A 13,831-nucleotide genomic window follows, 5' to 3' on the forward strand; every position below is an offset into this window, starting at 1 on the left:
CGTTCTCCACTGTGGATTGAAGCTTGCCTACAGGAGGTTGTGGCATGTTTCGAGTATGGCAGGAACTTAAACGTTCTCCACTGTGGATTGATGCTTGCCTACAGGAGGTTGTGACATGTTTCAAGTATGGCAGGAACTTAAACGTTCTTCACTGTGGATTGAAGCTTGCCTTGAGGAGGTTGTGGCATGTTTCGAGTATGGCAGGACCTTAAACGTTCTTCGCTGTGGATTGAAGCTTTCCTACATGAGTTTGTGACATGTTTCGAGTATAGCAGGAACTTAAACGTTCTTCACTGTGGATTGAAGCTTGCCTTCAGGAGGTTGTGGCATGTTTCGAGTATGGCAGGAAATTAAACGTTCTCCACTGTGGATTGAAGCTTGCCTACAGGGGGTTGTGGCATGTTTCGAGTATGGCAGGAACTTAAACGTTCTCCACTGTGGATTGATGCTTACCTACAGGAGGTTGTGACATGTTTCAAGTATGGCAGGAAATTAAACGTTCTTCACTGTGGATTGAAGCTTGCCTTCAGGAGGTTGTGGCATGTTTCGAGTATGGCAGGAACTTAAACGTTCTCCACTGTGGATTGAAGCTTGCCTACAGGAGGTTGTTGCATGTTTCGAGTATGGCAAGAACTTAAATGTTCTTCACTGTGGATTGAAGCTTGCCTGCCTACATGAGGTTGTGGCATGTTTCGGGTATGGCAGGAACTTATACGTTCTTCACTGTGGATTGAAGCTTGCCTACATGAGGTTGTGGCATGTTTCGAGTATGGCAGGAACTTAAACGTTCTCCACTGTGGATTGAAGCTTGCATGCCTACATGAGTTTTGGCATGTTTCGAGTATGGAATGAACAGCTAACGATGGTGAAATTAAGTCGTTGCATGTCAAAAAATGTAGTGATGTTGACATTATTGTCAAGCTGCAGGTAACGTAATGTGATTAAGCTATTGAGGGATATTTGGTATCTCTATTTCACATATCCGTTTGTTATAAACATGATATCGTCCATTTTTAATCGCTAACATGATGCCAGGTTCGGGAACCTAAAATGAATATACAAATACTATATTTCAGTCGGTAGTCCAGACTAAAGTTTATTGATATTTTTGTTAACGTAACAAAGCGGACTATCAGTTCCCGAGGTTAATATTCTACCGGAATTTAGTATGACATGGGCTACTTTAATTTAAAAAATAAGTATTTCCTGTAGCCAAAGGTTTTTAATTTGAAATGCATTCAAGTGTTTCAGGGTACCTTTCCCTTTCTATATATATTTTGAAACACATTATACATGGATTTTCATTGTTTAGAGCTTTAGTATTACTGATGGGTCATTAACTCATTCACCGCTGAAATTTCATAATGAACTATTCCAACCTTTGCATTGGAAGGGTTCAGGGGTGAATGGGTTAATGTTAATCTAAAACAGACGTGTACGAGTCCAATAGGTTTTGTGTTCATATCTTTTCGGATCCTTGTTTGGTATTCCAGTGTCGATTTCACGTTAATGTTGACACATTGGTATGTTTTATATGTTGACACATTGGTATGTTATATATGTTGATACATTGGTATGTTTTATATGTTGACACATTGGTATGTTTTATTTGCTAATACATTGGTATGTTTTATATGTTGACACATTGGTATGTTTTATATGTTGACACAATGGTATTTTATATATGTTGACACATTGATATGTTTTTATATGTTGACACATTGGTATGTTTTATATGTTGACACATTGGTATGTTATATATGTTGACACATTGGTATGTTTTATATGTTGACACAATGGTATGTTATATATGTTGACACATTGGTATGTTTTATATGTTGATACATTGGTATGTTTTATATGTTGACACGTTAGTATGTTTTATATGTTGACACATTGGTATGTTTTATATGTTGACACATTAGTATGTTATATATGTTGACACATTGGTATGTTTTATATCATGACACATTGGTATGTTTTTTATGTTGACACATTGGTATGTTTTATATGTTGACACATTGGAGTGTTTTATATGTTGACGCATTGGTATTTTTTATATGTTGACACATTGGTATGTTATATATGTTGATACATTGGTATGTTTTATATGTTGACACATTGGTATGTTTTATATGTTGATACATTGGTATGTTTTATATGTTGATACATTGGTGTTTTTTATCATATACAGTGTATTCCTTTCTATCAGTCCTACGTGTAGTTCACGTACTCAATGACAAGTGTCACACAGTGCGCACGTCCTTGACACAATTTTTATATTGCATCATGGTAAGATATTCTTCATATATAAGACCTCAGACAACCTTCAACCCACCTGTATGCTACATATTGCATTGGTGCAATCAAATGAAGTACGGATATAATCAATAGACAAAATATATATTTCAAAACGTACAAAACGGCATAGTTTTTATGTTGTAGCGATTTACAAGATTATTTTTTTAACACGGCATAACTGGTCAAAACAAGATCAGGGCAAGTGAACGATATGTTCATGTATTTTATTTAATATAGATAATGCTTACTGTAGAAACAGGTATATACTGTTATACATATTTAGATATGAGAACACGTTTTTGTATTGGTTACACGTGGCGTTCTTCTCGAAAGCTTATTATTTGTCTCGTGGCTATACGAGTGTTTTACTGTGTTACAATGACGTTAGGTATATAGAATAGTATCATTTGTCACAGGTAACTGTCCATACTGATATCGAAATTAGTCTAATAACATTTAAGTCGCTACATGTATACCTATACTAATCAAATGTCATTGCGTTTAAGTTTGAAATTTTTGGGTAGCTCTGTGATGAGAACCTTACATTTGAAAATCTCTATTTGAATCATCTACTTTAAGTTCGTCTTGCCGACTTAGTTTTTTTTCATAAGTAGCAAAGAGCTTAGCAGCAATATCGTCCTTAATTTTCACTTTCGAAGTAATTCACGATGTCTTGTTTTTAAATAACCAGATATTTATTGACTACGTCGAATATATGTATCCGCCTGAACTTTTACTACAACAGAGGCGGCTTCCAATTAAGAATGAAGATACGATAAGCGTGAATGTTTCGATTTTGCGATCGTGAACTTTCCCATTCTTGATAGTAACATCCGTACTGTACCAACTTATGGTGTTCATATATCGCATTTCCTTTGACATTCAAGGGCTTGTTGGTCCAATATCATGAGTTCTGTGGTAGATGTCGGCTGCTGACGGACAAGCTTATCAGACATGGTTTTGAGATACACATGTTCGTAAAGACTATGTCCAGTGTTATGGTTCACATCATGATCTATGACTTCTATGTCAATCTTTTATTTGTCCATATTTTGCACTAGTTTTATCAATTTTGAATTAAAAATGACGTTTTGTTCTGTCTCTCTATTTCAAGTATTTATATTTTCGGTACTTATGGTTCGAGTACCCCTGTTTTGAGTACCTCTATTTTGAATATGTTAAGTACCATTTGTACGTGTCAGCATATACCTTAATAGTAAGTGACGGGTATGAAACGAGTCTAAACGAGTTAAACTGTTCCTATCAATTCTGTTGTCACTCAATTGTAAATTCTGAAGGTTCGCTGAGTGGAGGAGTATGAGTAGGCGAACTCTATCAGGCTCTTATCTAGACAGTGTATGCAAGTGCATTTGTCAAATTTTGCTTATCAATTCCATACTCTCTATTGTACATTATCTTGTGATAAAACATATTTATCTCGGTATTGATGATGATGTTTTATTAATTAAACCATGTATGTTCGTTACACTATTTTATTTGATATTTCTAAGCATGATTAGCTTATTTGTTTAATACAAAACTTTTAGCAGTGTGCTTATATTATAGGTGCTTCCATGCTTCGTATTTTCTAATGATTATTTTACGTCTCAAGCTGGTTCACTCTGCTTGTAGACTATCAGTCCCCAATGTTGGCCGTAGCCTTGTAACAGAAATGTATGCTGGCAAGATTTACATGATAAATGTACTATTTTAAAAACCAATACTTTGAGTAGCCAAATGTTCTAATTTGTAACGTTATGAGGGCACTCTCCCCTTTTGCTATGTTACATATTATGGGATATCAGATGTTTAGAAACAATGCGTATCTAGTAGCAAACAAAGATCAGACTGACGTACAGGAAAACCTATGAAAAGCATGAGAATATCACGACCTTGTTCATTGTTCTGCCATTGTCGGACCAATTGTCTGTACCGACTTATCTAGTGGGCGTCTTATCTGTACCTCTGACGGTAAGCAATTCTATTCCGCGTCTCTTACTAGCCTGGCCGACTGAGTACTGCTGATTATGAAGTGTGCTGTTGTTCTGTTCCTGATAGTTTCGAGCTTGTCTCTCAGCGTTAAGGCTGACCAGCTACTGGAACTTCGAACCAGTGTGCGCGCGCTCCAACTACAGTGCCAGTCGTGGAGGGAAGACGATAGACAACTCATTCGTGATCTGCAACAACAGCTTATGGATATCAGACAGCAGAATGAATTTACAAAAAGAGAAGTTTCGGATATAAAAAGAAAAAATGAGATTCTCTCAGGAAAGTTTAAAAATCTGAATAGTTTGTACGAGAATTTGCAGATCAAATACAATAAACATAAGTAAGTGTATTATGTTCGGCACTTTTTCTCAAATCTATCATGTTCCTAATTTCACCAGCAATAAACTTAACCATCAAGTCAATTTTTATCGTCTATTAAATGTGATAATATATAATAGATGCTGTTTCACATATACCCAATTCTTATAAAAATATAGTCAGTTCTTATCAATATATATTGAACCCTTACTAGCATATATTCATTCCTCACGAAATATATTCAATCCTCATTCACATATACTCATTCCTCACTAATATATATTCAATATCTGTCGGGTGGTGAAGTGGATAGCGCATTTGCCTTTCACCAAGGCAACCGGGGTTCGATTCCCCGATCGGGCGTGAAAAGTTTGGGGTCACCTGCCCGATCACGTGGGTTTTCTCCGGGTACTCCGGTTTCCTCCCACACTAAGACCCCCTACGCGCTAACATCCGGGCTAACAAGAGTGATTAATATAAGTTGAAATAACTTGTTTCATAATTGTTGTTAAATAATTAAAGTTTATATATATTCAATCCTCTCGTACATTTATTCAATCTTTGTTAACATATATCCGATCCTTATTTACATATCATAATCCTCATTTACATTTACCCAATCCTCGTTAACCATCACTAGCATATATTCAATCCTCATTCACATAATAAATCAGGTCATTTTTACCTGATGATGTATACTATAAACTTTATTAAATCCTTATTTACAAGGTCTATTTTCCAGTTGTTCGACATTTTATTTTTGCTCAGAAGTTAGTGAAGTTATATACTATCGACAATCTACCATTTTTGCGTTCTAAAATAAGATATTTTACTATGAGGAAATATTGTACAATTGATAGTCTTTACTATTGTTTGACAGTCGACGAGATGCTGGGAACGTTACCCCTCTCGGTACAGACTTGAGAAGGACAGATTCTCGTAAGTGAAGTTTTGTTAAAAACAACATTTGCGTCATACAAATATGATAGTTCTCTTCGAGACACTCCATTTACGCAGACTAGCAAGCTCTGAATGATGTACAAACTATTGAAAATTGTATGAATCAATGAAAAGAACTGTATAGATCTGTGCATACATTATCAAGGCATACGTTGACTACTTGGTACACTCATTTCTCTTTAGTTTTGCCATATTTGCAACATGATCAAGACCAACATATCTCAAAGTAAAACGTCAACTTAATTGTATATTCAAGGAGTAACGCCAATATCGTGTTTAATAAAAGTATGTCACACATCTTATTTAAATTTCATGAGATTTCTTACATAACACAAAGATATTTTATAAACGATAAGATTTTTTTTATATGATTTTCTGTACAAGATATCTTACATAATTAGATGTATTTTACATACATTTCTTTATTAAATATCTTATTAGAATATAATAAAGCTTATCTGTTATAAGATAGCTTATATACGATATCTTTGTGATGTATCTTCTATCAGAAAATATTGTATGTAATATGAAATTTTATGAATCGACGTTGCTCCTTGAAAAACATAACATTTGCTTGGCTTAAAGCTACATGCATTATAACATAGTTGTCATAAGTATAGCTAACCATTATGCAAGAAGAAGACTCATGTAGCTGATATAGAATTTTTAGCGAACATATTTTAAAATGAAGTCGAAAGATAACGTTTATACAAAATCACAACCAAGATAAAAACCTGACTGCAGTATACTTTCAATATGTTTTCAGACTTTAAACCGTCCTTCAGCTTGCATGATCACTGGCCTGTTAGTTCAGTGACCACACAGACACCTGGTGAGTTGTCAGTCCAGTGTATACTGAAGGATATGCTTTACGTCTTAATAGGTGCCAAACACTTCTCGTCAAATGTGACGTATACATGAAAGATCGTAACAAAAGGGACTAAGGGGCTTCCTCAAAGTTTCCCTTGTCGTTTTCAGTAATACTTTCCCGGAAGTGACTTAAGGGCTTCCTCAGAGTTTCCCTTGTCGTTTTCAGTAATACTTTCCCGAAAGTGACTTAGGGACTTCCTCAAAGTTTCCCTTGTCGTTTTCAGTAATACTTTCCCGGAAGTGACTTAAGGGCTTCCTCAGAGTTTCCCTTGTCGTTTACAGTAATACTTTCCCGGAAGTGGCTTAGGGGCTTCCTCAGAGTTTCCCTTGTCGTTTTCCGTAATACTTTCCCGGAAGTGATTTAGGGGCTTCCTCAGAGTTTCCCTTGTCGTTTTCAGTAATACTTTCCCGGAAGTGACTTAGGGGCTTCCTCAGAGTTTCCCTTGTCGATTTCAGTAATACTTTCCCGGAAGTGACACATGATCCTGTGCTTAAGTATTTCTGTAGATAGAAAAAAAACACCATTTGAACTTTGGTCTCTCGGTATCAAACTCGCGTTATAGTTGATATCTAAAGGAAGGAAATTACACCCCGACCACTTGCATACTTGAACTGACATTCACCTAAAGCAAGACATATTTGCCATAGATGTTCCCTTGCTCTAGATCAGTCCTGTTGTCCAATAAAAAATACTTAGTCATAGTTTCCTATCCCAAAAGATTAATTAAGTATCTTCTGAGTAAAGTATACTGTTGTTATCACCTGTGTGGGCGATGTGATAAATTGTGTCCTCTTGTGTTGACCATGCGTTTTACTGGAGAGATTCATTCTTAGACGGAGAAAGTTTTTCACTAGTAATGGAGATCGATATTATAATGGTTCAACCGAACCGGACACTCCAGGGAAATGTTGAACTTTGGTCTCTCGGTATCAAACTCGGGTTATAGTTAGATATCTAAAGGAAGGAAATTACACCCGACCACTATAATTGGATTCACATACACGCATTGAAAAGAATGCTGCACTTGGTCTATGCTAAACGATTGATATCACAGTAGGTGTCACGGAACTATCATTCTAGCAGTAATTACAGTTATACAATTCCTATAGCAATCATAGGAATGAAATGTATAACAAAGACTAAACACTGTTTTCATGGATTACAGACGTAAGCAGTGCTGTACCACTACATCACTGGCTAGGCTTCGGTAGCCAAGTCACAGGTGAGTAGTATTTATCAGAAAATAGACAAGAGATCGCCCCCAAGCATGCGCGTGTTAGATATATACTAAAACACATCATATATAAATTTGAAAAAGAAAAGAAAATTATATAAATGAGAATTGTTTTCATTTACTACAGATGTAAGCACCCCTGTCCCCGTACATCAGTGGATGGGTTTCGGTAATCAAGTCCCAGGTGTGTATTATTTATCGACAACATTGTACAGACAGTAGATCTCTTCACAATGTTAGTGTTACAAAACATACTGATTAAAATCTATTACCGTTAACTGAGCGAGATCGGGTAATCCCGGTCGAAGGCTATGATTCTGAAACATAATCCCAACCGAGGCGTAAGCCGAGGTTGGGATGTTACAGAGTCTTATCAATTTTGCTAAAGACTACAAGTATCCTGTTTTCGGCATCTACACTACTAACGCTACATTTGAATGCTTCCGCATAAAAATGCAGTCCGTCCTTAAATAAAGGCAACGTATTTCACAGTGTAGATTATATTTTATCTACAACATCAGATATCTATCAACATAAAAACATTGATGGTCAATTTCAAGCTGTTAACGCGCGGATGAATACATAGCAGTGCAAAAATTCTGCGAAATGTCACGTAAAGGTACCAGACAGATCGGACGAGATAGAAAAATCAAGCATGGGGTATTACGTGGTATATCTCTGTCTGAGGTGCGATAAAGACATAACCTAATAATCATAACACAACACTTAAATTCACCGATATTTATGTGATTTTGACAAACATTAATCAAACTGACAACGCCGCAAAGTTAGTACTTCGTTTTTGTACCTGATCTAAATTATTACTAATCAAGTGTTTGTTTTGGGTGATATTTTATAATTTACATGTGCTTTGATCTGGATCCAAGGAATCTTGTACGTCTGGCTAATCACGTTTCTGTTAACATGAAGTAGAAGATCAGTCAAAAACAGAAAATACAAAAAGATTGCATGTTTACCTTCTTAAAAGACAAGTTTAATTTATCACAAATATATACCATTTTTTATATACGCTTCTCTACACTTTGTTTCACTTGAACTTTACTGGGAGCAATATAAATACTTTTCTGTATGGCCGGCTGGGTTAGCTGGGGGCACGGGATCCTCAGTCTTATCGGCTTCCACAGCTTCGACGGGGCAGCTCGGGGGCACCGTCTCCATAGATCAACAAGGGGGCATAGGATCAACAGGAAAGCAAGGAGGCAATGTATCATGTACATGTCAAAAAGGAGATGTTGGACCAGCAGGCCCACAAGGGATTAATGGACCGTCTGGACTGAAGGGGGACATTGGTCACATTGGACCGCAAGGCCCAAAAGGGGATACTGGTAGAACTGGATCAAAGGGGGAACCTGGTCCGATGGGAATACATGGTCCAAAAGGAGACGCAGCAACCATGATTAAGCAAGGTACTATCTGTAAGACCTGTAATCTGGTATGTATGTCAATGGCTTCATCGTGTGCCAAAAAACAAAAACCGAAAAGGGATTATAGATTAAGAGATTATTTTTAACTAGTTTTATGGGACTTTTCCGACGTGCTTATTATAGTTCCAAAAACAGTCGATAAAATAACGTTTTATTAATGTAATTTGTTTTAGATTACAAAATACGCTATATGTATCCTTTATCCCACTTATACCGCAATTAATTGTGTTGTATCCTCAAGATATGGACATTAGTAAAAGACCATACAAGGACTTTTGTTTTTTGTCATATTAGAACCACATATGTTGACACTGTTGGTTGCAGTCAAGCGTTCACACTAGTTAACTCGGTAGCCTTAGGTCTAATCATGCATAAATATGTAACACTTACTTTCAGACGGTGTGGCTTTCTACGCAACTCTTACCAACACTATTAACGTAAGGATGGGTATGACTTTAAAATACGAAAACGTTCTGACTAATGAGGGTCACCAGTACGATCAAAACACTGGAATATTCACGTGCGATGTGTCGGGACTGTACGTCTTCTCCTGGTCAACAGGTGTGGGACAGTCCGGTTTTGTCAACACAGAGCTCGCAAAGAACGACCAAATGGTGAACATGCAGATTACCACGGGAGCAGACGACCACGAGCTGTCCAATTCTCATACAGCTGTCCTGTCTCTACAAGACAACGACCGCGTACAAGTGATAGTATACAAGATCATACCAGGCAGATCCTCCTACGTCCTGAGCCAAGCGAGCGCGTTCTCTGGATTTCTGTTGTTCAAGCACTGACTGAAATAAAAAAAAAATCCTATTGAAATAAGCTACGAACTACTAGTTAATGAAATAAGCTACGAACTACTAGTTAATGAAATAAGCTACGAACTACTAGTTAATGAAATAAGCTACGAACTACTAGGTAATGAAATAAGCTACGAACTACTAGTTAATAAAATTAGCTACGAACTACTAGGTAATGAAATAAGCTACGAACTACTAGTTAATAAATCATGTTAATGCTGCAAAGAAGTGCTGCTATCAAAATAAAAGCAAAGTCAGCTGAATTTATATGCAACCCATGTAAAGTTGAAATGAACATTTAGACGCATTCCTGTAGATGACAACTCCGTCATCTCAGCAACCGCCATCCGCTCGTTGTTAGTTTAGTTGAAACTTTTTTTTTATTCAAGTATTTCAATTATATACATATATATGCAATATATATATATATATATATATATATATATATATAACATTTTGTAACAAAACACAAAATAGGAAATAGAAACAAGTGTCTTAGACACTTATATAAATCTATCACCTTATCATAATCTGCGAAATATATTCAGGATGGACAGCATATTGTCTCCAATGAAAAATGCATACAATAATACAATAGTTTAAACAAGGAGAAAGAAAAGGAGATAATTAATGGTGAAGGGTTTTGGTTGTTAATGGGTTTTACTTGTTCTTACATAAGTACAATTCGGCTTTAAGCACATGCATGTTTATGAAATATTAAATCAATAGGAAAACCTGTTTGTTTTTGATATATAATCTTGGACAGCTAGGAAGATAACCTTATTTTCTTGTAATGGCAATGTCTCGTTCCCAAACAGCAGAATATCTGTGGTAATATTATAAGGCAAAGAATAAAAATACTGTCTTCTTATGTCATCATATCTGGTACATTCTAAAAGAAAGTGAGCAGTGTTTTCAACTTGACCGCAAACACATAACGGAGATTGAACAATATTTTTACTAAATAAATGACTGTTTAAGGAACTGCATTCCATTCGTAGACGAGCATGGTATATTTGACCCTTACGGGTTCCAAAAGTGTAGTGGATTGGTACTTTTCTACTTAACTGTTTATCAAGGTATGATTTTATAGCAGAAACAGACGGATTTGATCTAACATCAGATGGAAGTTTATTCCATTGATCTGTAGTAGATGGTTGTTTACGAGGCTCGAGTTGGAAGTTGCATACTTGAATTGACATTCACCTAAAGCAAGACATCTTTGCCATAGATGTTCCCTTGCTCTAGATCAGTCCTGTTGACCAATAAACAACTTAGTTATATTTTCCTATCATAAAAGATTAAATAACTTCTCAGTAAAGTATAGGCTGTTGTTATCACTTGTGTGGGCGATGTGATAAATTTTGTCCTCTTGTGTTGACGATACATTTTACTGGAGATATTTCATTCTTAGGAGAAAGTTTTTCACTTGTAATGGACATCGATATTATAACAGTTCAACCGAACCGAAAACTCCAGGGAACGTTGGAAGTCGATCACTTCCAAATCACACTGTGTTCGCTTCTTATCTCTGTTTTACGAACAGAGGATTCTAATAGAGTTGTTCTTAGTGTCAATGATTGATGATATTGATCATATTCAATAGTTTAAAGCCTGATCGTACGATGATCACAGCGCACCGTTACCTTGGCCGTTTTCGTTTAAACGGTCAAGCCGGTCGGACCACTGTTGTTCGTTTATTAAATAAGGTCGGACCTAGCAATCTGATACTGCTTTCAGGCGAGGCTTGACAAAGCCTTGCAAGGCCTGCATAAACATTTGCAGGTCCGCCAGGATTTATTCCCGAAATTGTTACATTTATAAACGGTCAAACCGGTTGTTCCGCATTAACGAACAGGCCCATGACATTTTATGGAGGTCAAATATGCCTACAGTGTACGATGCCATTACCATCGGTGATATCCCACACCAGAAGCCTGTCGAAGTCAACATACCACCCTACTTCAGATACAAAAGTACCCCAAGGATTCCTTTCAGTTAGCATCAGCCCATTGCTTTGAAGCTTTTCAACTCAAGAAAACCAACGCGGCAACAGCTTGAGTTAGGTGACTGGTCTTCTAAATATTTTCCTTAATGAAAACTTACTAGAGCTTTTAATGAACTTACGATAAACTGGAATGTGAAGTTGAAGATACTTATGAATTCCGGGCAATTCTACACGAGAAAGTGGATAAAATGAGAGCATGCTGTATAGAATAGCTTTTTGAGTAAGATAAGTCTGCACAACCGATAATTTCAGAGAAACGGCAGCTTTAAATCATTAATGCACTTCATTACCCATATGTCTGATCCCCATTCAGCGATTCGCAAGATAAATATATGGGTATGTTGATCCATGTCAGTGAATACGATTACATTTCTAGTTTGTAAAACCTAGGCTTGTTTGATATTCAAGGAGCCCCTACCTATATAGTTCCTATCTGTATTGCAAACTTTCCAAATACTGGTTAAGAATAATGACATGGACCTGCCTCGTTTATATTGGATTTTGAAACTTAACAAGAATTTATGCAGACAACTTCTTTTACCGCTGACAAAACCAAAGCATTTTCCAAAATTCTTAATACAGTACCATTCTTAGAACCATTGGTTAGGGTTATCTGTTGTATTGTGACACTGTATACTCTAAAAGTAGAATAAATTGAATGCATATTTTTTTTTTTAAACAAGACTTTTCCACTGATAACACTGCCATGCCTCTTACGGAACTAAAGGCCTTTGCTGCCTTTATTATAAAAGTGTTTTGTCCTAAAAGAGGCGAACGGCGATAAAAAAAATATTGCTGTGAACTACTTTTGAGCAAATTTGTGATAAACACTTGAAATACCTAGGTGGAATAAACCGAGGATAAAATCACTAGAGTGATTGAATTCCTGTTTATTTTAGTGTGGAGTTCTCATCAGACTGTTGGCAAACCTATGCGGACAAAATGAGCCGCTTATTAGGCCGACTTGTTATTTTTTTCATATGAGGGTGAATTCATATGTAAAAAGGGTAATCAAGACAGGTACAAAAACATGCCAAGTTCTTTAATTGATTTTCACACATGTGGCATCTGTCAAGATGATTCCGGTCAAATCCCACGTCCATAAATGACCTTAGCTGTGGATAATAGGACGTTGAACCATATAGAACCGGTCGAATTCAGGATAATGATAAGATACTGTGACCAAGTCTTCCAGTAGTACACAAACAGAGCTTCATAGCTGTCAGTCATGGTGACAATCGTGACATTTCTACGAACATTGAAACTTCTATATCAGAAAACGTTGATTAAGATGTTTGTGGTCAACAGAAAATCTCCGGAGCTCTGGCGAAGTACTTAAATAAACACTTATAAGTGTCCCCAATACTTTCCTGCCAAAGTGATATAATTATCTAAACTGAAAAGTTACAGTTAACCCGCCAAGCCTTTTCCTGAAAATATGATAACAGTAATCACAGAGGCGCCAACCTGATCTTTTCCATGATGAAACAGCAGGTTCTAAGTTGAACAGTTTTGATTATAACCTCCAATTTTCTTGACTATGTGTAGCAGAATAACAAGTCGCTATCCGCCTACTTCCCCTGACTCTGATTTCAGAGTAAGTCGCCATCTAAACTTTTTCCTGACTATTAGTCCGAGAGGAAACTCGGGCTACCCGACTATGTGACGTCAGAAGTTAGAATAACAAATCGTGACCAACCTTTTCCTAATTACGTTACGTCAGAATAACAAATCGGCATCATTCATTTTTGTTTATTTGACGTCAGATTTAACTCGCTCCTCATTTTTCCTGTGACGTCACAGTAAGAAATCATCTTCCTAACAATTTTTTCTCTTCTTAATATTTTCGTGCCTAGACGACGTACACCCAGGGACGTATAGTAGTATACTGTCCCTGGT

General features: G+C 36.6%; 1 protein-coding gene across 2 annotated transcripts; it reads left to right on the forward strand.

Annotated features, from left to right (window-relative positions):
* Positions 1 to 4,292: 4,292 nt before the first annotated feature.
* LOC110464197 (complement C1q-like protein 3) lies at positions 4,293 to 10,030 on the forward strand. Of its 2 annotated transcripts, XM_021519286.1 has the most exons (7): positions 4,293 to 4,630; positions 5,489 to 5,547; positions 6,335 to 6,400; positions 7,605 to 7,661; positions 7,801 to 7,857; positions 8,780 to 9,100; positions 9,515 to 10,030. In XM_021519286.1, the coding sequence occupies exons 1-7, from the start codon at positions 4,329 to 4,331 to the stop codon at positions 9,913 to 9,915; spliced, it is 1,263 nt and encodes a 420-aa protein (XP_021374961.1). In that variant the 5' UTR covers positions 4,293 to 4,328; the 3' UTR covers positions 9,916 to 10,030. The 2 variants fall into 2 exon arrangements, with proteins under 2 accessions (XP_021374961.1, XP_021374971.1); XM_021519296.1 differs by lacking the exon at positions 7,801 to 7,857 and having other exon boundaries at positions 9,515 to 10,029.
* Positions 10,031 to 13,831: the final 3,801 nt, after the last annotated feature.

Source organism: Mizuhopecten yessoensis, unplaced genomic scaffold (assembly GCF_002113885.1).
Source record: "Mizuhopecten yessoensis strain PY_sf001 unplaced genomic scaffold, ASM211388v2 scaffold1539, whole genome shotgun sequence".
NCBI classification, from domain to species: Eukaryota; Metazoa; Mollusca; class Bivalvia; order Pectinida; family Pectinidae; genus Mizuhopecten; species Mizuhopecten yessoensis.